At 44.2% G+C, this 26,737-nt stretch overlaps 1 protein-coding gene across 7 annotated transcripts in view; it reads right to left on the bottom strand.

Annotated features, from left to right (window-relative positions):
• The window catches only part of LOC135511178 (E3 ubiquitin-protein ligase MARCHF8-like), a 169,559-nt gene that overhangs the window by 71,808 nt on the left and 71,014 nt on the right, over window positions 1-26,737 (bottom strand). The window contains exon 1 of one of the 7 annotated variants that reach the window (XM_064932786.1): window positions 9,815-10,590. The exons of the other annotated variants lie outside the window; for them this stretch is intronic. Coding sequence (XP_064788858.1) covers window positions 9,815-9,838 — 24 coding nt within the window. The 5' untranslated portion in view covers window positions 9,839-10,590. Of the gene's footprint in view, window positions 1-9,814; window positions 10,591-26,737 lie in introns of those variants that run through there. 7 annotated transcript variants of the gene reach the window in all.

The raw sequence follows: 26,737 nt of genomic DNA, 5'->3' as shown, positions 1-26,737 counted from the left end.
ATTGCTAACTACTGCAGCGATCCAAAACTTCAATAAATAACCATTTACACTGAGTTTCAAGGAGCAGAAGTTTCTTTAGCTTTGCTTGATATGCCGTTAAATGCTTGATCATTAAGGGTGAAATGTGTTGGCGGAGGGCTCCCCTCCTGGCTCCCCTCCTGACTCCCCTTCCCTCCTGACTCCCCTTCTGACTCCCCTTCTGACTCCCCTTCTGACTCCCCTTCTGACTCCCCTCCTGGCTCCCCTCCTGGCTCCCCTCCTGGCTCCCCTCCTGACTCCCGTAGCTTCATATCACAGCGTGGCCAAATGATTCTAATGACATGTTCATAAGACAGGAAGATATAAATGTTATAACAGCCCAGAAGGAGTCTGGGCATGTGCAGAATTCTCTATCACTCAATTTAAGGGCTTTATTGGGTATGGGAAACATATGTTAACATTGCCAAAGCAAGTGAACTAGATAATTAACAAAAATGAAAAGTAAACATTACACTCACAAACATTCCAAAATAATAAAGACATTACACATGTCATATTATGTGCAAATAGTTAAAGTACAAAATGGAAAATAAATAAATACAAATTCTTTGTGGATCTATGTAATCTGAGGGAAATATGTGTCTCTAATATGGTCATACATTTGGCAGGAGGTTTTGTGGGCAGTGTGCACATAGCCCGTATCCTCTTGAGAGCCAGGTCTGCCTACGGCAGCCTTTCTCAATGGCAAGGCTATGTTCACTGAGTCTGTAGACTTCCTTTCAGGTGGTTGTAGAATTTAATGGCTCTTTTCTGGATTTTGATAATTAGCGGGTATCTGCCTAATTCTGCTCTGCATGCATTATTTGGTGTTTTACGTTGTACACAGGGATATTATTGCAGAATTCTGCATGCAGTCTCAATTTGGTGTTTTTCCCATTTTGTGAATTCTAAGTTGGTGAGCTAACCCCAGACCTCACACCCATAAAGGGCAATGGGTTCTATAACTGATTCAAGTATTTTTAGCCAGATCCTAATTGATATATCAAAAGTAATGTTCCTTTTGATGGCATAGAAGTCCCTTCTTGCCTTGTCTCTCAGCTCATTCACAGCTTTGTGGAAGTTACTGTGGCGCTGATGTTTAGGCCCAGGTATGTATAGCTTTTTGTGTGCTCTAGGGCAACGTTGTCCAACTAGAATTTGTATTTGTGGCCCTGGCAACTGGACCTTTTTTGGAACACCATTATTTTGGTCTTAATGAAATTTACAGTCAGGGCCCAGGTCTGACAGAATCTGTGCAGAAGATCTAGGTGCTGCTGTAGGCCCTCCTTGGTTGGGGAAAGAAGCACCAGATCATCAGAAAACAGTAGACATTTGACTTCAGATTCTAGTAGGGTGAGACCGGGTTTTTTTTTCTCTCTCTCTCTTAATGATCTACTATCAGATAAGACAGACAGACTGGGAGAGAGATGGAGATAGAGAGCGAGAGAGATCACTATCAGAGTCAGTGATAATGAGGAGAAAGGTGGAAACAGAATTAAATCATCAGAACTAATGGTCTGAATAGACACACACACACAATGATGAGGATAATGGGGAAATCTGTGTGATGTGAATCCTGTCCATAGAGCTCTCCATAGAAGAGGACACACCTGGAGGCCACAGACCTGCACAGAGCATAGTGTGTCTGTGAATGGCCGTCTGCTCATCAACCTGTGCAGATACAGACATTCACCATTGCCAGAACTCTCTCATCACACACTGTTATGACTGAAGTACTACTGCTATTCTAAAATAGGCTGTTTGGATCCTGATTGGTTGAAAGGAGAGATTTATTCACCCCAATCCCTGGGTAACAGTTTGATTTGAATGGTCAATGCGCATCCACTGACCCGCAGCTACTGTGCCTCAGGATAATACTACAGTATAACCAGTAGAATATGCCAGATAGTGCGATACAAAAGCTGTCAGATATTATAATAATACATATCAATGACTGTCACTTTGTGTCAACTTATTGAAACTAATGGCTCTTTATGAAACAGATGATTACAGTCAATCAGCCACAGACAATGTTTTAGTCCGATAGCCAACAACCCTTCTCATATATATTCTGCAGCACACATATAACTGTATATTAAAGGTTACTGGTATTGGATCATATCGTTAGGACATAAGATAAGACACTTCTGAGAGGAAGACAGTGATACTGATCTCAGATGATTCTGGGTATAAAAACAACATGAAACACCCAGTGGAAATGTTTGGCTTATCTCCACTGGTTCAATGACAGCACATCCTGAAGCCTGGTCTCAAACACACACACACACACACACAAAACCTGCGTTGCCTGTGTATAAATACCTATCAGTGAAAAGCTTACATTATTACGATTGTGTAGGATACTGTATGTATCTGAGATGAAGTTCCTCAGCAAGAAGACAGAAGGCCGAGAGTATAGAGCACACTAAATAATCTTCCTGTACGACCCCTCACTGTATTCCCCAAACCTCCTACCAGAAGAAGGCAGGATATGTTGTATCCAGCATCACTGAAAGAATCTGATCACAGGAAGAGTGTGGGGTCTACTGTGTAGATGTGGTTTCCTGGCTCTGTACAATGACCACTATGGAGGAAGATACAAGGCTGAACACACACACACACACAAGTCAAGCACACACACATACGTGCATATGCTCACACACACACACACACACACACACACACACACACACACACACACACACACACACGCACACACACACACACACACACACACACACACACACACACACACACACACACACACACACACACACACACACACACACACACACGCGCGCTGTGTGTGGTCAGCTAATGAGGATGCGGACCAGATGGGAATGTTAGAATGTAAACTATGCACAGTAACAATAATCACCAGAGGTTACTGTGAACCACTGTAACACAGGACTCCAGTTCTAGCCATACAGATATACACACATGTCCTACATGTCTCTGGTTCTAGTGGATGACCCTGTCTGAGGAGCAGAATGGGCAGTACAGGGCTATAAGACAATGGAAGTGGGATACAGACACCACACATAGACACTGATCTAAGATCAGTTTTGTGTTTTCCTCCCTAATGGTAGAATTTTGTTGAGGGTAAGCTGATCCTAGACCTTTAGTAAAACTGTAGTGACAGTACGCTGTTTCCACTACATGAGACAGCAGCAATCCTTAGCATTAGCTCAGCAAAAACACAGTCCCACAGTTAGCTTGTAAATTAGGTCTGACAGAGGAAAGAGACTGTGTGTGTGTGTGTGTGTGTGTGTGTGTGTGTGTGTGTGTGTGTGTGTGTGTGTGTGTGTGTGTGTGTGTGTGTGTGTCTGTGTGTCTGTTAGAGAGAACTAGAGACATCACAAATGTGTGTGTTAAAACCACAGTTCCACAGAGATAGCTCATAAGTAGGCCTGCAACTAAAAGCAGGAAACAGCCTGTGAGTGAGTGAGTGAGTGAGTGAGTGAGTGAGTGAGTGAGCGTGTGAAAAACTTCACAACAGCAGGAAGTTGAGAATATGGTTTACCTCCCCTCTTCCTCCCTCTTTCACCTCCCACCCACTCTCATCTGCCTCTCATCTTCCTCCCCCCTCTCATTCCTCTTTTCCTCTCCTCTTCCCCCTCTCATTCCTCTTTTCCTCTCCTCTTCTCCCTCTCAATCTTCCTCTGATCCCTCCTCCCCCTCTCTTCCTCCCCCACATCATCTCTCAACTGCATCTCATCCTGCCACCCCCCCCCCACCTCTATCTGCCTCCCTTCCATCCCTCCTCATCTCTCGTAATTACATCAGTGTGTCAGAACAGGAACAGGATATGGGGGACTAGTCTGTAATAGTCTAGTGTGTCTGCTGCTCTGACACTGATACAGGTCTGTCTGAACAGAGCTAACAACACTGATACAGGTCTGTCTGAACAGAGCTAACAACACTGATACAGGTCTGTCTGAACAGAGCTAACAACACTGATACAGGTCTGCCTGAATAGAGCTAACAACACTGATACAGGTCTGCCTGAACAGAGCTAACAACACTGATACAGGTCTGCCTGAATAGAGCTAACCCACTGATACAGGTCTGCCTGAATAGAGCTAACAACACTGATACAGGTCTGTCTGAACAGAGCTAACCCACTGATACAGGTCTGCCTGAATAGAGCTAACAACACTGATACAGGTCTGCCTGAACAGAGCTAACAACACTGATACAGGTCTGTCTGAACAGAGCTAACAACACTGATACAGGGCTGCCTGAACAGAGCTAACAACACTGATACAGGTCTGTCTGAACAGAGCTAACAACACTGATACAGGTCTGTCTGAACAGAGCTAACAACACTGATACAGGGCTGCCTGAACAGAGCTAACAACACTGATACAGGGCTGTCTGAACAGAGCTAACAACACTGATACAGGGCTGCCTGAACAGAGCTAACAACACTGATACAGGGCTGCCTGAACAGAGCTAACAACACTGATACAGGGCTGCCTGAACAGAGCTAACAACACTGATACAGGGCTGTCTGAACAGAGCTAACAACACTGATACAGGTCTGTCTGAACAGAGCTAACAACACTGATACAGGTCTGTCTGAACAGAGCTAACAACACTGATACAGGTCTGTCTGAACAGAGCTAACAACACTGATACAGGGCTGCCTGAACAGAGCTAACAACACTGATACAGGGCTGCCTGAACAGAGCTAACAACACTGATACAGGGCTGCCTGAACAGAGCTAACAACACTGATACAGGGCTGTCTGGACAGAGCTAACAACACTGATACAGGGCTGCCTGAACAGAGCTAACAACACTGATACAGGTCTGTCTGAACAGAGCTAACAACACTGATGCAGGTCTGCCTGAACAGAGCTAACAACACTGATACAGGGCTGCCTGAATAGAGCTAACAACACTGATACAGGGCTGCCTGAACAGAGCTAACAACACTGATACAGGGCTGTCTGAACAGAGCTAACAACACTGATACAGGGCTGCCTGGACAGAGCTAACAACACTGATACAGGGCTGTCTGAACAGAGCTAACAACACTGATACAGGGCTGTCTGGACAGAGCTAACAACACTGATACAGGGCTGTCTGAACAGAGCTAACAACACTGATACAGGGCTGCCTGAACAGAGCTAACAACACTGATACAGGACTGTCTGAACAGAGCTAACAACACTGATACAGGGCTGCCTGAACAGAGCTAACAACACTGATACAGGTCTGTCTGAACAGAGCTAACAACACTGATACAGGGCTGTCTGAACAGAGCTAACAACACTGATACAGGACTGTCTGAACAGAGCTAACAACACTGATACAGGACTGTCTGAACAGAGCTAACAACACTGATACAGGGCTGCCTGAACAGAGCTAACAACACTGATACAGGTCTGCCTGAACAGAGCTAACAACACTGATACAGGGCTGCCTGAACAGAGCTAACAACACTGATACAGGGCTGCCTGAACAGAGCTAACAACACTGATACAGGTCTGTCTGAACAGAGCTAACAACACTGATACAGGTCTGCCTGAACAGAGCTAACAACACTGATACAGGGCTGCCTGAACAGAGCTAACAACACTGATACAGGGCTGCCTGAACAGAGCTAACAACACTGATACAGGTCTGTCTGAACAGAGCTAACAACACTGATACAGGACTGTCTGAACAGAGCTAACAACACTGATACAGGGCTGTCTGAACAGAGCTAACAACACTGATACAGGTCTGTCTGAACAGAGCTAACAACACTGATACAGGGCTGCCTGAACAGAGCTAACAACACTGATACAGGTCTGCCTGAACAGAGCTAACAACACTGATACAGGGCTGCCTGAACAGAGCTAACAACACTGATACAGGTCTGTCTGAACAGAGCTAACAACACTGATACAGGACTGTCTGAACAGAGCCAACAGCACTGATACAGGGCTGCCTGAACAGAGCCAACAGCACTGATACAGGGCTGTCTGGACTAGTAAGAGGCAATGGCATGGGCTTTTCTCATTGAATTATGTAAAAGAGGGAGAGAGAGAGAAAGACGGGAGAAGCGGAGAGAGAGACATAATGACAGAGAGAATGAGAAAGAGAGAGATGATGAGAAAACAATGGAGAAAGTGATCAGTATTCGAGTGTGTGAAAAATCCTTGTTTTGAGACCCAGATAAGGATGCGTGTGTCAGTTGGAGCTTGAGGCACATTTCCTCATTAAGCACAAGTACAACTTGGTTTGCTTTCCTCTGAATCACTTGAGGGTTTATTTCTGTGTGAGTCCAGTAGTGTCCCCTAAATGGCAGCCTATTCCCTACAGTGCACCTCTTCTGACCACAGCCCTATGGGTTTCCCTATCTGAAAGTAGTGCACTAAAAGGGAATAGGCTGCCATTTGGGAAGCCGAGCAGAACATGTAGCCACAGATAATCAGTGCACCATAATTAACTGTGTTGACTGGCTCGGCCTTCAGCTCCTCTGTGATGTAACCCTAACCACACACACACACACACACACACACACACACACACACACACACACACACACACACACACACACACACACACACACACACACACACACACACAGAAAGCAGAGGTCAGAACAGCAGAGACCACAGCAGAGCAGAGCGCAGAGCTGCTAATAGTCAAACACTAACGAAACAGGACGGAGTCTGTAAACTAGGTGTATATTGTCCTGCACATTCAGGATGCTTCCTTCCCAACCAGGAACAGGGATGAGTCCCATCGAGGAGGGCCAGGAGGACTCCACAACTCAGCCATTCAATTCCCTGTCCTGCCCACTCCATCCCTAACAGATTTTAAAGCACAATGGAAGGCAATAAACAACAACTCTGATAAGCTGTTTTCTATGTGGCATCAATATTAGGCAGAAAGTGGAAATAGGATCATTTGTCATAAAGTCAGTCTCCTCTAAAACTGAGTTTGTCATGACTTATTTGAGGGTTGGGTTGTGACTTCGACAATGCTCACTTGCCCACTAACATGGGATACACAGCTGCGGTGAGGGCACTGTATCCAATCCTATTTTCTTTGCACTGAACACCTTAGCTAGATGTAAAATGTGTGATTAAAACCTCAGCAAAAACGTCAAAATGATTTACAGATTTCTTTAGTTATTTTAGATTCATTCTGACTATCTTGAAGAAGTGAAACTGGCTTTGTTCCTATGGTGTATCATGGGGCACAAACATCACACCACATCCCCAAGACTGAAATGTCATTTTTCTTAATAAGCAACAGAGAAACACATGCAGGAATCAGTGCGTTCAGACACTCTTTAAGCTCCCGTCCCGACATGTGACTACTAATCTTTTTCCTCTGCCCCCATCCCTCCCTCCATCCCTCCTGTTTAGGGATTGACACAAATCTCTGTCGTTTGGTGCAGCAGTCAATGATGTGATCTGCTACTCTGTGGATTTGGAGGAGAGCACTGATAAATCCCCCCCCACCTCCGTCAACAAACAATTGTCAGCACCCCCACCCCCAAAACATCGCCCCGTGGCTATGTCTGGCCCATCAATGTGTCTGATCTGTTGTTTGGGTTTACTGCTGTCGGAGAGAAAGAGAAGAAAGCAAGATAAAAAGAGCGAGAGGAGAAGAGAGAGAGGAGAAGAGAGAGAGGAGAAGAGAGAGAGCGAGGTGTGAAATTGGGTCATCCTTTCATACTATGTTAGTGGCAGATGCTCCCCTGAAATGCACCTGACACACACACACACCCCTCCCCCCACACATGTGTATCCCCCCAAGCACACACACAAAGAAGGGGGCATCAAGAAGGAGGTGAACTCTCCATGCAGAGACAGAAGTGATGGACACACACGTTGCCAGTAGAGACTGTTATCTAGCTGCTTCTTTAGAGGAGCTCCAGTCACCACGGAGACAGCATGCCTCACTATAACAACCAGTAGAGACTGTTATCTAGCTGCTTCTTTAGAGGAGCTCCAGTCACCACGGAGACAGCATGCCTCACTATAACAACCAGTAGAGACTGTTATCTAGCTGCTTCTTTAGAGGAGCTCCAGTCACCACGGAGACAGCATGCCTCACTATAACAACCAGTAGAGACTGTTATCTAGCTGCTTCTTTAGAGGAGCTCCAGTCACCACGGAGACAGCATGCCTCACTATAACAACCAGTAGAGACTGTTATCTAGCTGCTTCTTTAGAGGAGCTCCAGTCACCACGGAGACAGCATGCCTCACTATAACAACCAGTAGAGACTGTTATCTAGCTGCTTCTTTAGAGGAGCTCCAGTCACCACGGAGACAGCATGCCTCACTATAACAACCAGTAGAGACTGTTATCTAGCTGCTTCTTTAGAGGAGCTCCAGTCACCACGGAGACAGCATGCCTCACTATAACAACCAGTAGAGACTGTTATCTAGCTGCTTCTTTAGAGGAGCTCCAGTCACCACGGAGACAGCATGCCTCACTATAACAACCAGTAGAGACTGTTATCTAGCTGCTTCTTTAGAGGAGCTCCAGTCACCACGGAGACAGCATGCCTCACTATAACAACCAGTAGAGACTGTTATCTAGCTGCTTCTTTAGAGGAGCTCCAGTCACCACGGAGACAGCATGCCTCACTATAACAACCAGTAGAGACTGTTATCTAGCTGCTTCTTTAGAGGAGCTCCAGTCACCACGGAGACAGCATGCCTCACTATAACAACCAGTAGAGACTGTTATCTAGCTGCTTCTTTAGAGGAGCTCCAGTCACCACGGAGACAGCATGCCTCACTATAACAACCAGTAGAGACTGTAATCTAGCTGCTTCTTTAGAGGAGCTCCAGTCACCACGGAGACAGCATGCCTCACTATAACAACCAGTAGAGACTGTTATCTAGCTGCTTCTTTAGAGGAGCTCCAGTCACCACGGAGACAGCATGCCTCACTATAACAACCAGTAGAGACTGTTATCTAGCTGCTTCTTTAGAGGAGCTCCAGTCACCACGGAGACAGCATGCCTCACTATAACAACCAGTAGAGACTGTTATCTAGCTGCTTCTTTAGAGGAGCTCCAGTCACCACGGAGACAGCATGCCTCACTATAACAACCAGTAGAGACTGTTATCTAGCTGCTTCTTTAGAGGAGCTCCAGTCACCACGGAGACAGCATGCCTCACTATAACAACCAGTAGAGACTGTTATCTAGCTGCTTCTTTAGAGGAGCTCCAGTCACCACGGAGACAGCATGCCTCACTATAACAACCAGTAGAGACTGTTATCTAGCTGCTTCTTCAGAGGAGCTCCAGTCACCACGGAGACAGCATGCCTCACTATAACAACCAGTAGAGACTGTTATCTAGCTGCTTCTTTAGAGGAGCTCCAGTCACCACGGAGACAGCATGCCTCACTATAACAACCAGTAGAGACTGTTATCTAGCTGCTTCTTTAGAGGAGCTCCAGTCACCACGGAGACAGCATGCCTCACTATAACAACCAGTAGAGACTGTTATCTAGCTGCTTCTTTAGAGGAGCTCCAGTCACCACGGAGACAGCATGCCTCACTATAACAACCACTGAGGCTTTTACTGCCTCGCTGTCTCTCTCACACACACAGGTTGGTGGTTTCTCTTACTGCGCTAACAAACACATACACACAAGTACGCTGGAGGATGCCCCCCGAGACACACACACACACACACACACACACACACACACACACACACACACACACACACACACACACACACACACACACACACACACACACACACACACACACACACACCTGATAGTCAGTATCAACAACAAGTACGAGAAAGAGTCAGCCATACCTTCATCTTCCAACAGGAATTCATGGCTGCTAGATCCTTGAAGCCACACACACCCTCAGACACCCCACACACAGACAAAGGAACCTGGGGGAGTTACATGCCCCTGTGTAAATCCTCTCAGGGGAGACGAAACAACCATTAGTAAATACACAAGTAGAGCTGTAGCAATGTCACCCAGCTATCTCTTTGGTAATGACAGCTCCCATAACACACCCTGAGACAAAGACAGAATGAGCAGCGATAGAGAGAGGAGGGAGGGATAGTTGACAGAAAGGCTACCCTATAGGCTCTGAGCTGCTGCTATTTGTCTGGACTTGCCCGCTCTCTCTCTCCTGGTTACTATACACACACACACACTGAGCAAACCCGGCAGGGACGTAATCTGATTGGCCCAAGCCCCAATTTCCTCCAGCTGATCCCAATGAGGGGAGGGGCTATCTAATGCATTATTCATGTCTGGGAGTCAATTTAAAGTATTCCCACTGCTCACTCAGCTTAACCAGTCCCTCCCCCTAACCTCCCTCAGCCTGTCCCCTGACACACACAGGCTTGTTCCGTTCAGATGAGAACACAGATTCACCAACCTACACCAATCAGAGAGGATCTTACTGGGGATCCAATCCCCATCAGGGAGAGAGGGAAGTGAAGGGGTTATCAGCTGACAGAGGTTAATTTATCAGGGACATATTCACAGCTGACAGAGGTTAATTTATTAAAGTCATCCTCACAGCTGACAGAGGTTAATTTATTAAAGTCATCCCCACAGCTGACAGAGGTTAATTTATCAGTCATCCTCACAGCTGACAGAGGTTCATTTATCAGTCATCCTCACTGCTGACAGAGGTTAATTTATCAGAGTCACCTTCATAGCTGACAGAGGTTAATTTATTAAAGTCATCCTCACAGCTGACAGAGGTTAATTTATTAAAGTCATCCTCACAGCTGACAGAGGTTAATTTATTAAAGTCATCCTCACAGCTGACAGAGGTTAATTTATCAGTCATCCTCACAGCTGACAGAGGTTAATTTATCAGTCATCCTCACAGCTGACAGAGGTTAATTTATTAAAGTCATCCTCACAGCTGACAGAGGTTAATTTATTAAAGTCATCCTCACAGCTGACAGAGGTTCATTTATTAAAGTCATCCTCACAGCTGACAGAGGTTAATTTATTAAAGTCATCCTCACAGCTGACAGAGGTTAATTTATCAGTCATCCTCACAGCTGACAGAGGTTAATTTATTAAAGTCATCCTCACAGCTGACAGAGGTTAATTTATTAAAGTCATCCTCACAGCTGACAGAGGTTAATTTATCAGTCATCCTCACAGCTGACAGAGGTTAATTTATTAAAGTTATCCCCACAGCTGACAGAGGTTAATTTATTAAAGTCATCCCCACAGCTGACAGAGGTTAATTTATCAATCATCCTCACAGCTGACAGAGGTTAATTTATTAAAGTCATCCTCACAGCTGACAGAGGTTAATTTATCAGAGTCACCTTCATAGCTGACAGAGGTTAATTTATTAAAGTCATCCTCTCAGTTGACAGAGGTTAATTTATTAAAGTCATCCTCACAGCTGACAGAGGTTAATTTATTAAAGTCATCCTCTCAGTTGACAGAGGTTAATTTATTAAAGTCATCCTCTCAGTTGACAGAGGTTAATTTATTAAAGTCATCCTCACAGCTGACAGAGGTTAATTTTTTAAAGTCATCCTCACAGCTGACAGAGGTTCATTTATCAGAGTCATCCCCACAGCTGACAGAGGTTAATTTATTAAAGTCATCCTCACAGCTGACAGAGGTTAATTTGTTAAAATCATCCTCACAGCCGACAGAGGTTAATTTATTAAAGTCATCCTCACAGCTGACAGAGGTTAATTTATTAAAGTCATCCTCACAGCTGACAGAGGTTAATTTATTAAAGTCATCCTCACAGCTGACAGAGGTTAATTTATTAAAGTCATCCTCACAGCTGACAGAGGTTAATTTATTAAAGTCATCCTCACAGCTGACAGAGGTTCATTTATTAAAGTCATCCTCACAGCTGACAGAGGTTAATTTATCAGTCATCCTCACAGCTGACAGAGGTTAATTTATTAAAGTCATCCTCACAGCTGACAGAGGTTAATTTATCAGTCATCCTCACAGCTGACAGAGGTTCATTTATTAAAGTCATCCTCACAGCTGACAGAGGTTAATTTATCAGTCATCCTCACAGCTGACAGAGGTTCATTTATTAAAGTCATCCTCACAGCTGACAGAGGTTAATTTATCAGTCATCCTCACAGCTGACAGAGGTTAATTTATCAGTCATCCTCACAGCTGACAGAGGTTAATTTATTAAAGTCATCCTCACAGCTGACAGAGGTTAATTTATCAGTCATCCTCACAGCTGACAGAGGGTCATTTATTAAAGTCATCCTCACAGCTGACAGAGGTTCATTTATTAAAGTCATCCTCACAGCTGACAGAGGTTAATTTATTAAAGTCATCCCCAGAGCCGACAGAGGTTCATTTATTAAAGTCATCCTCACAGCTGACAGAGGTTAATTTATTAAAGTCATCCTCACAGCTGACAGAGGTTAATTTATTAAAGTCATCCTCACAGCTGACAGAGGTTAATTTATCAGTCATCCTCACAGCTGACAGAGGTTAATTTATTAAAGTCATCCTCTCAGTTGACAGAGGTTAATTTATTAAAGTCATCCTCTCAGTTGACAGAGGTTAATTTATTAAAGTCATCCTCACAGCTGACAGAGGTTAATTTATTAAAGTCATCCTCACAGCTGACAGAGGTTCATTTATCAGAGTCATCCCCACAGCTGACAGAGGTTAATTTATTAAAGTCATCCTCACAGCTGACAGAGGTCAATTTGTTAAAATCATCCTCACAGCCGACAGAGGTTAATTTATTAAAGTCATCCTCACAGCTGACAGAGGTTAATTTATTAAAGTCATCCTCACAGCTGACAGAGGTTAATTTATTAAAGTCATCCCCACAGCCGACAGAGGTTAATTTATTAAAATCATCCTCACAGCTGACAGAGGTTAATTTATTAAAGTCATCCTCACAGCTGACAGAGGTTAATTTATTAAAGTCATCCTCACAGCTGACAGAGGTTAATTTATTAAAGTCATCCTCACAGCTGACAGAGGTTAATTTATTAAAGTCATCCTCACAGCTGACAGAGGTTAATTTATCAGTCATCCTCACAGCTGACAGAGGTTAATTTATCAGTCATCCTCACAGCTGACAGAGGTTAATTTATTAAAGTCATCCTCACAGCTGACAGAGGTTCATTTATCAGAGTCATCCTCAGAGCCGACAGAGGTTCATTTATTAAAGTCATCCCCACAGCTGACAGAGGTTAATTTATCAGTCATCCTCACAGCTGACAGAGGTTAATTTATCAGTCATCCTCACAGCTGACAGAGGTTAATTTATTAAAGTCATCCTCACAGCTGACAGAGGTTAATTTATTAAAGTCATCCTCACAGCTGACAGAGGTTCATTTATTAAAAAGTCATCCTCACAGCTGACAGAGGTTAATTTATTAAAGTCATCCTCACAGCTGACAGAGGTTAATTTATTAAAGTCATCCTCACAGCTGACAGAGGTTAATTTATTAAAGTCATCCTCTCAGTTGACAGAGGTTAATTTATTAAAGTCATCCTCACAGCTGACAGAGGTTCATTTATCAGAGTCATCCTCAGAGCCGACAGAGGTTCATTTATTAAAGTCATCCTCACAGCTGACAGAGGTTAATTTATTAAAGTCATCCTCACAGCTGACAGAGGTTCATTTATTAAAAAGTCATCCTCACAGCTGACAGAGGTTAATTTATTAAAGTCATCCTCACAGCTGACAGAGGTTAATTTATTAAAGTCATCCTCACAGCTGACAGAGGTTAATTTATTAAAGTCATCCTCTCAGTTGACAGAGGTTAATTTATTAAAGTCATCCTCACAGCTGACAGAGGTTAATTTATTAAAGTCATCCTCACAGCTGACAGAGGTTAATTTATTAATGTCATCCTCACAGCTGACAGAGGTTAATTTATTAAAGTCATCCTCACAGCTGACAGAGGTTCATTTATCAGAGTCATCCTCAGAGCCGACAGAGGTTCATTTATTAAAGTCATCCTCACAGCTGACAGAGGTTAATTTATTAAAGTCATCCTCACAGCTGACAGAGGTTAATTTATTAAAATCATCCTCACAGCTGACAGAGGTTAATTTATTAATGTCATCCTCACAGCTGACAGAGGTTAATTTATTAATGTCATCCTCACAGCTGACAGAGGTTAATTTATTAATGTCATCCTCACAGCTGACAGAGGTTAATTTATTAAAGTCATCCTCACAGCTGACAGATGTTAATTTATTAAAGTCATCCTCTCAGTTGACAGAGGTTAATTTATTAAAGTCATCCTCACAGCTGACAGAGGTTAATTTATTAAAGTCATCCTCACAGCTGACAGAGGTTAATTTATTAAAGTCATCCTCACAGCTGACAGAGGTTAATTTATTAAAGTCATCATCACAGCTGACAGAGGTTCATTTATCAGAGTCATCCTCACAGCTGACAGAGGTTCATTTATTGAAGTCATCCTCTCAGTTGACAGAGGGTCATTTATTAAAGTCATCCTCTCAGTTGACAGAGGGTCATTTATTAATGTCATCCTCACAGCTGACAGAGGTTCATTTATTAAAGTCATCCTCTCAGTTGACAGAGGGTCATTTATTAAAGTCATCCTCTCAGTTGACAGAGGGTCATTTATTAAAGTCATCCTCTCAGTTGACAGAGGTTAATTTATTAAAGTCATCCTCTCAGTTGACAGAGGGTCAATTATTAAAGTCATCCTCTCAGTTGACAGAGGTTAATTTATTAAAGTCATCCTCTCAGTTGATAGAGGGTCAATTATTAAAGTCATCCTCTCAGTTGATAGAGGGTCATTTATTAAAGTCATCCTCTCAGTTGACAGAGGGTCATTTATTAATGTCATCCTCACAGCTGACAGAGGGTCATTTATTAATGTCATCCTCACAGCTGACAGAGGGTCATTTATCAAAGTCATCCTGACAGCTGGATCCAAGGGCAAATCCAGATCTATAGTTCTGTGAAATCCACAGCCCCACTGGGTGTCAATTATATTAGTGTTACTGTTTATACATGGATCCAATTGATTTAGCACCATACAGAGTAGAACTGTAATAATGTTAGATAGATTATATTAGAGGAAGAGAGAGAGGAGGAGAGAGAGAGGGAGAGAGAGAGGGAGAAGGGGAGAAAGAGAGAGAAGGGGAGAAAGAGGTGAGAAGGGGAGAAAGAGAGAGAAGGGGAGCAAGAGAGAGAAGGGGAGAAAGAGGTGAGAAGGGGAGAGAAGGTGAGAGAGAGGAGAGAAAGAGGAGAAAAGGGCTACACACTGATATTCATTAGACATGATGAGAGATCTGAGTATGAGAAAACTCATACTCCCAATATTGAGAGGGGCTGAGAGGCTGAAATAACATTTTGGCAATAGAATATAACAGTATAACAGTCTGCATAACAGTATAACAGTCTGTCTGTTGTATCGTATAAGTATATAATGAGACTATTTTTGTATACGGGTATCATATTATTGTATCAAGTTGATGATCAGTTGATGGTGAATACCAGACTCTCTGTCTAACCTGATGCCAGACTAACTCATGACTGAGGACACAGAACAGAAGGTGAAGGAACTGCAGCCTTTGTCACGACATTAAACCAACCAATGGGGGCAGGAGGAGCAAAAAAACAAAAAACAACACAATAGCCAATCAGTGTTGAGTACCTCCATGTCACCAGCCTTTGTGGTGAAAGCTTTACACAACACACCTTCCACATGACATGGCAATTATTTATTACATGACAATTAGGAAGAATGGTGCCGAAGGAGATGGCTGCCGTTTTACGATCCCGTAACCAATTATGTTTTTTCACGTTATGTGTAAGATATTTTGTATGACACACACACACACACACACACACACACACACACACACACACACACACACACACACACACACACACACACACACACACACACACACACACACACACACACACACACACACAGTCAGAGAAAAATCTCCCATGTCTCAGGAGACTCACAGGGAGCCAATAAATACTACTACAGTCCTTGCTCTCTGGGCAGTACTGACAACAGACAGTACTAGTAACATGGCTCTCCACCTCTATTGGCAATAGCACTATTTGAAAAGGTTAACGGTCTCTAACCTCTACTCAGCAGGACTGTGTAACACCAGCATCCCTTGAGCTTGTCTCTCTCTGCAGGGACGACACACTGCTGAGGCAGGCTGCTGAGGGACCGCAGTCTCAGCGCTGAGATTATTATACTGATAAAGCTTGACCTTGTACATTACATAATAATGCAATTTAAAAACACAAACTAAGTGTGCAGCATAACTACATTAGAATTTGCAGTACAAAAGTGGAATGGTTATTCCCTTATAATAACACAGAACATTATTCTACTGTATCACTATGGTTATTACTCTCTATGTCCTTGTGTCAATAGCAAATAACATATTTACATATTCATTTATGTTTGTTGTGTGTGTGTGTACAGTATGTGTGTACAGTATGTATGTACAATATGTGTGTGTGTGTGTGTGTGTGTGTGTGTGGTTGCTTGCATGTGTGTCCAGCTGCATGTCCATGGGTGTGTAGGCATCAATCAAATGCTATGCAGACTGTGATATTAGGCTGATTAGAGTGCAGGTCCATTCACTAATGAGTTTGATAACTCAGAGGCAGGTAGCACCATAACATGAGATTACTGTTGACATGCTGTTTACTGTGCTAATTATAGCCTTCCAGTATACTGCTAGGCCTCTGTGACTGACAGGATAATACTGCCATTATGTTTACCCGACACCTCATTCATCATAACTAGAGAGATTTGAAAACAAAGAAACGCAACTTCCTGTAACGTGCCCAAAGTCAGTTAAGCAGACTAGACCATGATTTGTCTGTATTGTTGTCAATGAGGAGAGTGACAAATTATTCCCTAATTAATAGTTTTGATTACAATCTGACTCATATTACACATGAGAGTAAATTGCCGTTCATGGTCATACTATAATAATAACCATGATAATCATATTTAATTTGTAAAGCGCATTTCTGATATGGTCTCTTTAATTATTTCACGTGGTCAAACATTCATATTTCAAGCGACAATATTTACAACCCTATTGGCTGATTTCATTATAATTTAACGTTACTGAACAATCAGTAAGATTAATTGATAAATGATAGACTTCCTGTTAGAAAGGAAACCCAGCAGTACTTTGGTTCCAAAGGGACCCAAACTGTGCAGAAATTATACAGAACTTTGTAACTGTAATTGTGTGTATAATTATACATTTACTGTAGATTACCTCAGCTCACCAGCAATACCAATTTATATTTATAGTGCAATTGTGTATAATTATACAGAACTTTGTAACTGTCATTTTGTGTATAATTATACGTTTAGATTGCTGCAGCTCGCCAGCATTGATGTTGCTTCAATAAAGCTTTCAGTTTACCCATAGCTAGCTTATTACGTAAAGTCATACATATCTATTATCTATGGGAACATTCAGGTGGACTATAAGGCCGGTACAGCATGGAAGGAAAGCATCATGTCAGGTAGAAGTAGGTAGTCTTGGCTTGTGCGATCCGGAACAGCTCATTGGAGCCTATCCTATCTCCTGTTTCTGTAGCATGAGGCAGCTTAATGGACAAGTCCACCTCCTGGACAGGAGACTAGTCTATGATGAGGCCATGTAGAGGCCATGGAGAGAACATGGAAAGGCCATGGAGAGAGAGTTCTCATCTATATTATTCGTAGCCGTCTATCTACCACCACAAACCGATGCTGGCACTAAGACTGCACTCAACCAGCTGTATAAGGCTATAAACAAACAAGAAAATGCTCATCCAGAGGCGGCACTCCTATTGGCCAGGGCTTTAACGCAGGGAAACTTGAATCCGTTTTTACCTCATTTCTACCAACATGTCACATGTGCAACCAGAGGTAAAAACAACTCTAGACCACCTTTACTCCACACATAGAGATGTATACTAAGCTCTCCCCCGCCCTCCATTTGGCAAATCTGAACATAATTATATCCTCCTGGTTCCTGCTTTCAAACAATAGAGAGGCCATGGAGAATCCATAGAGAGGCCATGGAGAGGCCATAGAGAGGCCATGGAGAATCCATAGAGAGGCCATAGAGAGGCCATGGAGAATCCATAGAGAGGCCATAGAGAGGGCATGGAGATGCCATGGAGAGACCATAGAGAGGCCATGGAGAGGCCATGGAGAGACCATAGAGAGGCCATGGAGAGGCCATAGAGAGGCCATGGAGAGACCATAGAGAGACCATGGAGAGGCCATGGAGAGACCATAGAGAGATCATGGAGAGGCCATAGAGAGGCCATGGAGAGACCATAGAGAGGCCATGGAGAGGCCATGAAGAGACCATAGAGAGGCCATGGAGAGGCCATGGAGAGACCATAGAGAGGCCATGTAGAGGCCATGGAGAGGCCATGGAGAGACCATAGAGAGGCCATGGAGAGACCATAGAGAGGCCATGGAAAGACCATAGAGAGGCCATGGAGAGGCCATGGAGAGGCAATGGAGAGGCCTTGGAGAGGCCATGGAGAGACCATAGAGAGGCCATGGAGAGGCCATGGAGAGACCATAGAGAGGACATGGAGATGCCATGGAGAGACCATAGAGAGGCCATGGAGAGACCATAGAGAGGACATGGAGATGCCATGGAGAGACCATAGAGAGGCCATGGAGAGGCCATGGAGAGACCATAGAGAGGCCATGGAGAGGCCATAGAGATGCCATGGAGAGACCATAGAGAGGCCATGGAGAGGCCATGGAGAGACCATAGAGAGGCCATGGAGAGGCCATGGAGAGACCATAGAGAGGCCATGGAGAGACCATGGAGAGGCCATGGAGAGACCATAGAGAGGCCATGGAGAGACCATAGAGAGGCCATGGAGAGACCATAGAGAGGCCATGGAGAGGCCATGGAGAGACCATAGAGAGGCCATGGAGATGCCATGGAGAGACCATAGAGAGGCCATGGAGAGGCCATGGAGAGGCCATGGACAGGGGAGGCTGAAAGGAAAAGATGTGGAGGGGGAAGAAGAGAAAGACTAAATACAGAGAGAGAGAAAGTGTGACAGAGGTAAAGACAGAAGAGGAGGAGAATTTAGCAGAGGGAGAGAAAGCAAAGAGAGAGAGAGAGAGAGAGAGAGAGAGAGAGAGAGAGAGAGGATGAGAGACAGATAGGGAGAAAACGAGAAAAGCAATAGGAGAGAATAGGAGAGTGAGGAGGAGGGGAGAGATTTGATCGGGAGAAAAGGAGTAAGAAAGGTGTTAGAGAAAGGGAAAAGAGAGAGACAGAGAGAGAAAGAGAGATGACAACCTAATCTCCATAGAGGGAAGAATACATTAGATCTCCTGTGGGGCATGAAATTACCCTGTAATAGTCCTTTCAGTTCATATTCAAATATACACTCATACATACTGATAACCACAGCACTGTACAGGGGTTGCACTGCACGCCTTTACCCACCAGTTCTATCAAATCATACTGGAGAGATGGGAGGGGGAATGAGGAAGAGGGAGAGAAAGATGGAGGGAGGGAGGGTATATCAGCCAAGAAAGTATATCAGCCGAGATTCCTATAAAGTACAGCGTACAACCTGTATCACTTACAGAAATAGATTTCGAACCCTTCTTGAAGATTTCAGACTTCTTGTTAATATTCCCCAACAGTCTATATATTTCCCATCTCGGTATGTATATGAGATCCAGTCTGCTTTGATGTGCTCACATCTCATCATGTATTCCCTGTGTGATTCAGCACATTACATCATGATAAGACTTATAGCCTGCAAATGCCTTTACGCAACATACAGGGGTGGCAGGTAGCCTAGTGTTTAGAGCGTTGGGCCAGTAACCGAAAGCTTGCTAGAACGAATCCTTGAGCTGACAAGGTAAACATCTGTCATTCTGCCCCTGAACAAGGCAGTTAACCCACTGTTCCTAGGCCGTCATGGTAAATAAGAATTTGTTCTTAACTGACTTGCCTGGTTCCATACTCACAAGAAGCTTATTTCTATCATATTGTGTGCATACATTTGTTTACATCACTGTTAGTGAGCATTTCTCCTTCGCCAAGATAATCCATCCACCTGACAGGTGTGGCATAACAGGAAGCTGATTAAACAGCATGATCATTACACAGGTGCATCTTGTGCTGGGGACAATAAAAGGCCACTCTAAAATGTCACACAACACAATGCCACAGATGTCTCAAGTTTTGAGGGAGAGTGCAATTGGCATGCTGACTGCAGGAATGTCCACCAGAGCTGGTGCCAGATCATTTCATGTTAATTTCTCTACCATAAGCCGCCTCCAACATCGTTTAGAGAATTTGGCAGTACGTCCAAACGACCTCACAACCTCAGACCATGTGTAACCACACCAGCCCAGGACCTCCACATCCAGCTTCTTCACCTGTGGGATCGCCTGAGACCAGCCACTTGGACAGATGATGAAGCTGTGGATTTGCACAACCGAAGAATTTCTGCACAAACTGTCAGAAACCGTCTCAGGGAAGCTCATTTGTGTGCTTGTTGTCCTCACCAGGGTCTTGACCTGACTGCAATTCGGCATTGTAACCGACTTCAGTGGGCAAATGCTCAACTTCGATGGCCACTGGCACGCTAGAGATGTGTGCTCTTCAAGGATTAATTCCAGTTTCAACTGTACCAGGCAGATGGCAGACAGCGTGTACGGCATCATATGGGCGAGCGGTTTGCTGATGTCAACGTTGTAAACAGAGTGCCCCCCTGGTGGCGGTGGGGTTATGGTATGGGCAGGCATACACTACAGACAAGAAGACAATTGCATTTTATCCATGGCAATTTCAATGCATAGAGATACTGTGATGAGATCCTGAGGCCCATTGTCGTGCCATTCATCTGCTGCCATCACCTCATTTTCAGCATGATAATGAACGGCCCCATATCGGATCTGTACACAATTCCTGTAAGCGGAACATTTCCCAGTTCTTCCTTGGACTGCATACTCAACAGATATGTCACCCATCAAGCATGTTTGGGATGCTCTGGATCGATGTGTACGACAGCCTGTTCCAGTTCCCGCCAATATCCAGCAACTTCGCGCAGCCATTGAAGAGGAGTGGGATAAAATTCCACGTGCCTACTTTAAAAAAATATATATCTGTGACCAACAAATGCATATCTGTATTCCCAATCATGTGAAATCCATAGATTAGGGCCTAATGAATTTATTTCAATAAACGGATTTCTTTATATGAACTGTAACTGTAAGTAAAATCTTTGAAATTGTTGCGTTACAGAATCAAAAACTGAGTTGAACGAGAGGACAAAGTGGCAAAAACTCTAGTAGGAAGAAACTTTAGAGAGGAACCTTATCTGGTGTGCACAAAGGCATCTGGCCAAAAGTAGGTAGTGCACTACAATAGGGGATAGGGAGCCAAACTATTTGAGACGCTGTTGACATAGAGGTTCCACATGTGGAGAAACTTTGAGAGAAAGTTCAAGAACTCTGGCCAAAAGTAGTGCACTTCATTATAGTGAATAGCGTGCAGGCAGAGTTGACTGTAAGGTACAGTGGAGTGAATCCATGAGAGAGACTCCCCAGTGACCTGGTTCAGAGAGAGAGAGAAACTCACCAGTGACCTGGTTCAGATAGAGAGAGAGAAACTCCACAGTGACCTGGTTCAGAGAGAGAGAGAGAAACTCCACAGTGACCTGGTTCAGAGAGAGAGAGAGAAACTCCCCAGTGACCTGGTTCAGATAGAGAGAGAGAAACTCCACAGTGACCTGGTTCAGAGAGAGAGAGAGAGAAACTCACCAGTGACCTGGTTCAGAGAGAGAGAGAAACTCCACAGTGACCTGGTTCAGAGAGAGAGAGAAACTCCACAGTGACCTGGTTCAGAGAGAGAGAGAGAGAAACTCACCAGTGACCTGGTTCAGATAGAGAGAGAGAAACTCCACAGTGACCTGGTTCAGAGAGAGAGAGAAACTCCCCAGTGACCTGGTTCAGAGAGAGAGAGAGAAACTCCCCAGTGACCTGGTTCAGATAGAGAGAGAAACTCCATAGTGACCTGGTTCAGAGAGAGAGAGAAACTCCCCAGTGACCTGGTTCAGATAGAGAGAGAGAAACTCCACAGTGACCTGGTTCAGAGAGAGAGAGAAACTCCATAGTGACCTGGTTCAGAGAGAGAGAGAGAAACTCCCCAGTGACCTGGTTCAGATAGAGAGAGAGAAACTCCACAGTGACCTGGTTCAGAGAGAGAGAGAAACTCACCAGTGACCTGGTTCAGAGAGAGAGAAACTCCACAGTGACCTGGTTCAGAGAGAGAGAGAAACTCCACAGTGACCTGGTTCAGAGAGAGAGAGAGAAACTCACCAGTGACCTGGTTCAGATAGAGAGAGAGAAACTCCACAGTGACCTGGTTCAGAGAGAGAGAGAAACTCCCCAGTGACCTGGTTCAGAGAGAGAGAGAGAAACTCCCCAGTGACCTGGTTCAGATAGAGAGAGAAACTCCATAGTGACCTGGTTCAGAGAGAGAGAAACTCCCCAGTGACCTGGTTCAGATAGAGAGAGAGAAACTCCACAGTGACCTGGTTCAGAGAGAGAGAGAAACTCCATAGTGACCTGGTTCAGAGAGAGAGAGAGAAACTCCCCAGTGACCTGGTTCAGATAGAGAGAGAGAAACTCCACAGTGACCTGGTTCAGAGAGAGAGAGAGAGAAACTCACCAGTGACCTGGTTCAGAGAGAGAGAGAAACTCCACAGTGACCTGGTTCAGAGAGAGAGAGAAACTCCACAGTGACCTGGTTCAGAGAGAGAGAGAGAGAAACTCACCAGTGACCTGGTTCAGATAGAGAGAGAGAAACTCCACAGTGACCTGGTTCAGAGAGAGAGAAACTCCCCAGTGACCTGGTTCAGAGAGAGAGAGAAACTCCCCAGTGACCTGGTTCAGATAGAGAGAGAAACTCCATAGTGACCTGGTTCAGAGAGAGAGAGAAACTCCCCAGTGACCTGGTTCAGATAGAGAGAGAGAAACTCCACAGTGACCTGGTTCAGAGAGAGAGAGAAACTCCATAGTGACCTGGTTCAGAGAGAGAGAGAGAAACTCCCCAGTGACCTGGTTCAGATAGAGAGAGAAACTCCATAGTGACCTGGTTCAGAGAGAGAGAGAAACTCACCAGTGACCTGGTTCAGAGAGAGAGAGAGACTCCCCAGTGACCTGGTTCAGAGAGAGAGAGAAACTCCCCAGTGACCTGGTTCAGAGAGAGAGAGACTCCCCAGTGACCTGGTTCAGAGAGAGAGAGAAACTCCCCAGTGACCTGGTTCAGAGAGAGAGAGAAACTCACCAGTGACCTGGTTCAGAGAGAGAGAGAAACTCCCCAGTGACCTGGTTCAGAGAGAGAGAGAAACTCCCCAGTAACCTGGTTCAGAGAGAGAGAAACTCACCAGTGACCTGGTTCAGAGAGAGAGAGAAACTCCCCAGTGACCTGGTTCAGAGAGAGAGAGAAACTCCCCAGTGACCTGGTTCAGAGAGAGAGAGAGACTCCCCAGTGACCTGGTTCAGAGAGAGAGAGAAACTCCCCAGTGACCTGGTTCAGAGAGAGAGAGAAACTCCCCAGTGACCTGGTTCAGAGAGAGAGAGAGAAACTCCCCAGTGACCTGGTTCAGAGAGAGAGAGAGAAACTCCCCAGTGACCTGGTTCAGAGAGTGAGAGAGAAACTCCACAGTGACCTGGTTCAGAGAGAGAGAGAGAAACTCCAGTGACCTGGTTCAGAGAGAGAGAGAAACTCCCCAGTGACCTGGTTCAGAGAGAGAGAGAGAAACTCCCCAGTGACCTGGTTCAGATAGAGAGAGAGAAACTCCCCAGTGACCTGGTTCAGAGAGAGAGAGAAACTCCACAGTGACCTGGTTCAGAGAGAGAGAAACTCCAGTGACCTGGTTCAGAGAGAGAGAGAAACTCACCAGTGACCTGGTTCAGATAGAGAGAGAGAAACTCCACAGTGACCTGGTTCAGAGAGAGAGAGAAACTCCATAGTGACCTGGTTCAGAGAGAGAGAGAGAAACTCCATAGTGACCTGGTTCAGAGAGAGAGAGAAACTCCACAGTGACCTGGTTCAGAGAGAGAGAAACTCCACAGTGACCTGGTTCAGAGAGAGAGAGAGAGAAACTCCAGTGACCTGGTTCAGAGAGAGAGAGAGAAACTTCACAGTGATCTGGTTCAGAGAGAGAGAGAGAAACTCCACAGTGACCTGGTTCAGAGAGAGAGAGAAACTCCACAGTGACCTGGTTCAGAGAGAGAGAGAGAAACTCCACAGTGACCTGGTTCAGAGAGAGAGAGAGAAACTCCAGTGACCTGGTTCAGAGAGAGAGAGAGAAACTCCAGTGACCTGGTTCAGAGAGCCATGCCCTGGTTGGGAAGGATATGTATAGTCCCCTCCAGACTGCAGTAGAAACCCACAGTGTCCTCACACATCCATCCAGCTCACCCACATACAGTATATACACTGGTACAAGCTTCATTTTTACCAACACACACACACACACACACACACACACACACACACACATGCAGGTGTACACACACACACACATGCATGTCTACACACACACATGCAATTCTAGCTTTCTGACTAGCTCCAGTATTTTGTGCCTGTCTGAGGGATAGGTGGGGACAGTTAGCCACCAAATGGAAACGCAAGATACAGTAAAGTAGCCAATGATTTACTGTAGTTGTACTATAAACTGAATCATACAAAACATGTCATCATCGTCGTCGTCATCAACATCCTGGTCGTCATCATCACTCAGTAGCCATGGTAAGGTACTTGACTGTAGCAAGAGATAAATTCAATCTGTCTCTGTTGTTATTGACTTGTTTGTTAGGATTGTCAGCCATGGTGACACGCATTACGGCAGAGTAGCCGAGTGGTTACAGCGTTGGACTAGTAACCGGAAGGTTGGAAGTTCAAACCCCCGAGCTGACATGGTACAAATCTGTCGTTCTGCCCCTGAACAGGCAGTTAACCCACTGTTCCTAGGCCGTCATTGAAAATAAGAATTTGTTCTAAACTGACTTGCCTGGTTAAATAAAGGTAAAATAAAATAAATTACTGGAAGACTGCTCTTACCCTACACTGATTTCACTGTGGAGGAGAGCTTTTCTAATGGCACACACACCACACACACAGAGTCAGAGTAAGGAGAGACATTGGCCAGCAACCAACTCAGCCCCCTCACTACCTTTCCAATCTACTGCACAATAAATCACCTATATCATAGACTGCTTATAATCTTTGTAAATAAGATGAATAACCTCATATCTGGATAGTGTATCAGGGTGTTGAAACAGTGAGAAATGTGAGAGTTTTCTGAAGGCAGTAGACACAGTTTATGCATTAGAGAGACAGTATGGAGCCTGGCAGGAAGACCCGAGGGCCTCTGTGGCCGCTCAAATGCATTACAGTTAAACACAGTACGACACAGTCACCTAATGAAACTTATGAAGCTGTTCCTGGAGTGTGTGTGAGTGTGTGTGAGTGTGTGTGTGTGTGAGTGTGTGTGTGTGTGTTTGCTTTCGTCATACTGTGTCTTCAGATCAGTAAATATGAAATATGACTATTTAGAATGTCCCCCACAGTCACAGAGCCAGAATACAGTGGCCTTCAAGGACCAAAATAATACAGTCCCCCCCTGGACTAGAAGCTCAGCCTAAACCAACCACAACAAGGAGTATTGAAGCTCAGACCTCTAAATCACACTCAACAGATCAAACTCCTGTTGGTAGGCTGATAGAAGGATACAATAATCACAGTAGACTAACATTTTGTGGATCTGAAATTAATGGACTGCTTAATGTAGCTTAGCTAGCTACAACGGGGTAACATATACCCTGGCAGATTGATGAGGTTAATTAGCAAAGATTAGTGCAATGCTAACATGTCTCAGCCCAGCTAGAGAAACATAAACTGTTTTTTTAAGGGCCATGTTGTGTTTTCATTTCCCTAGCAGGCTACGCTTGTTAGCGTTGCCATGGATAAAAGCTAAAACCGTTTTGGAGGGAAAGAATAGAGCAGAGCAGAGGGACATGTTCAAAGGCTGTGTGTTTGGAGACCGAGGTGGAAAAGTCTCACCGTCGTGTTGGGGTGTGTGCATCGTTCATGGCTCTGATATGATGAGCTCATAAAAGGAGTTCAGTCACACATTCTAGTACACACCAAAGATCAAGTGGTCGCAACTTTATAAAATCATCTCATCATCATCTCTAAGAATTTGTTATTAACTGACTTACCTAGTTAAATATAAATAATTATCTCATACCATATACAGTACCAGTCTGGACATCTACTCATTCAAGTGTTTTTCTTTATTTTCACTATTTCTACATAGGTAGAATAATAGTGAATAATAGTGAAGACATAAAAACTATGTAGTAACCTATATGGAATCATGTAGTAACCAAAAAAGTGTTAAACAAATCAAAATACATTATATTATAATACGTTATATTTTATATTCTTTAAAGTAGCCATCCTTTGTGTACCAAGAGTGTGCATAGCTGTCATCAATGCAAAGGGTGGCTACTTTGAAGAATCTCAAATATAACATATATTTTGATTTGTTTAACACTTTTGGTTATGTGTTATTTCATAGTTTTTATGAACTATTATTCTATAATGTAGAAAATAGTAAAAATAAAGAAAAACCTTGGAATGAGTAGTTCCAAACTTTTGACTTGTACTGTGTGTGTGTGTGTGTGTGTATATATATACTG

This window comes from Oncorhynchus masou, chromosome 23 (assembly GCF_036934945.1).
Source record: "Oncorhynchus masou masou isolate Uvic2021 chromosome 23, UVic_Omas_1.1, whole genome shotgun sequence".
Classification (NCBI taxonomy): Eukaryota; Metazoa; Chordata; class Actinopteri; order Salmoniformes; family Salmonidae; genus Oncorhynchus; species Oncorhynchus masou.
This window is presented reverse-complemented; position numbering and strand designations above follow the sequence as displayed.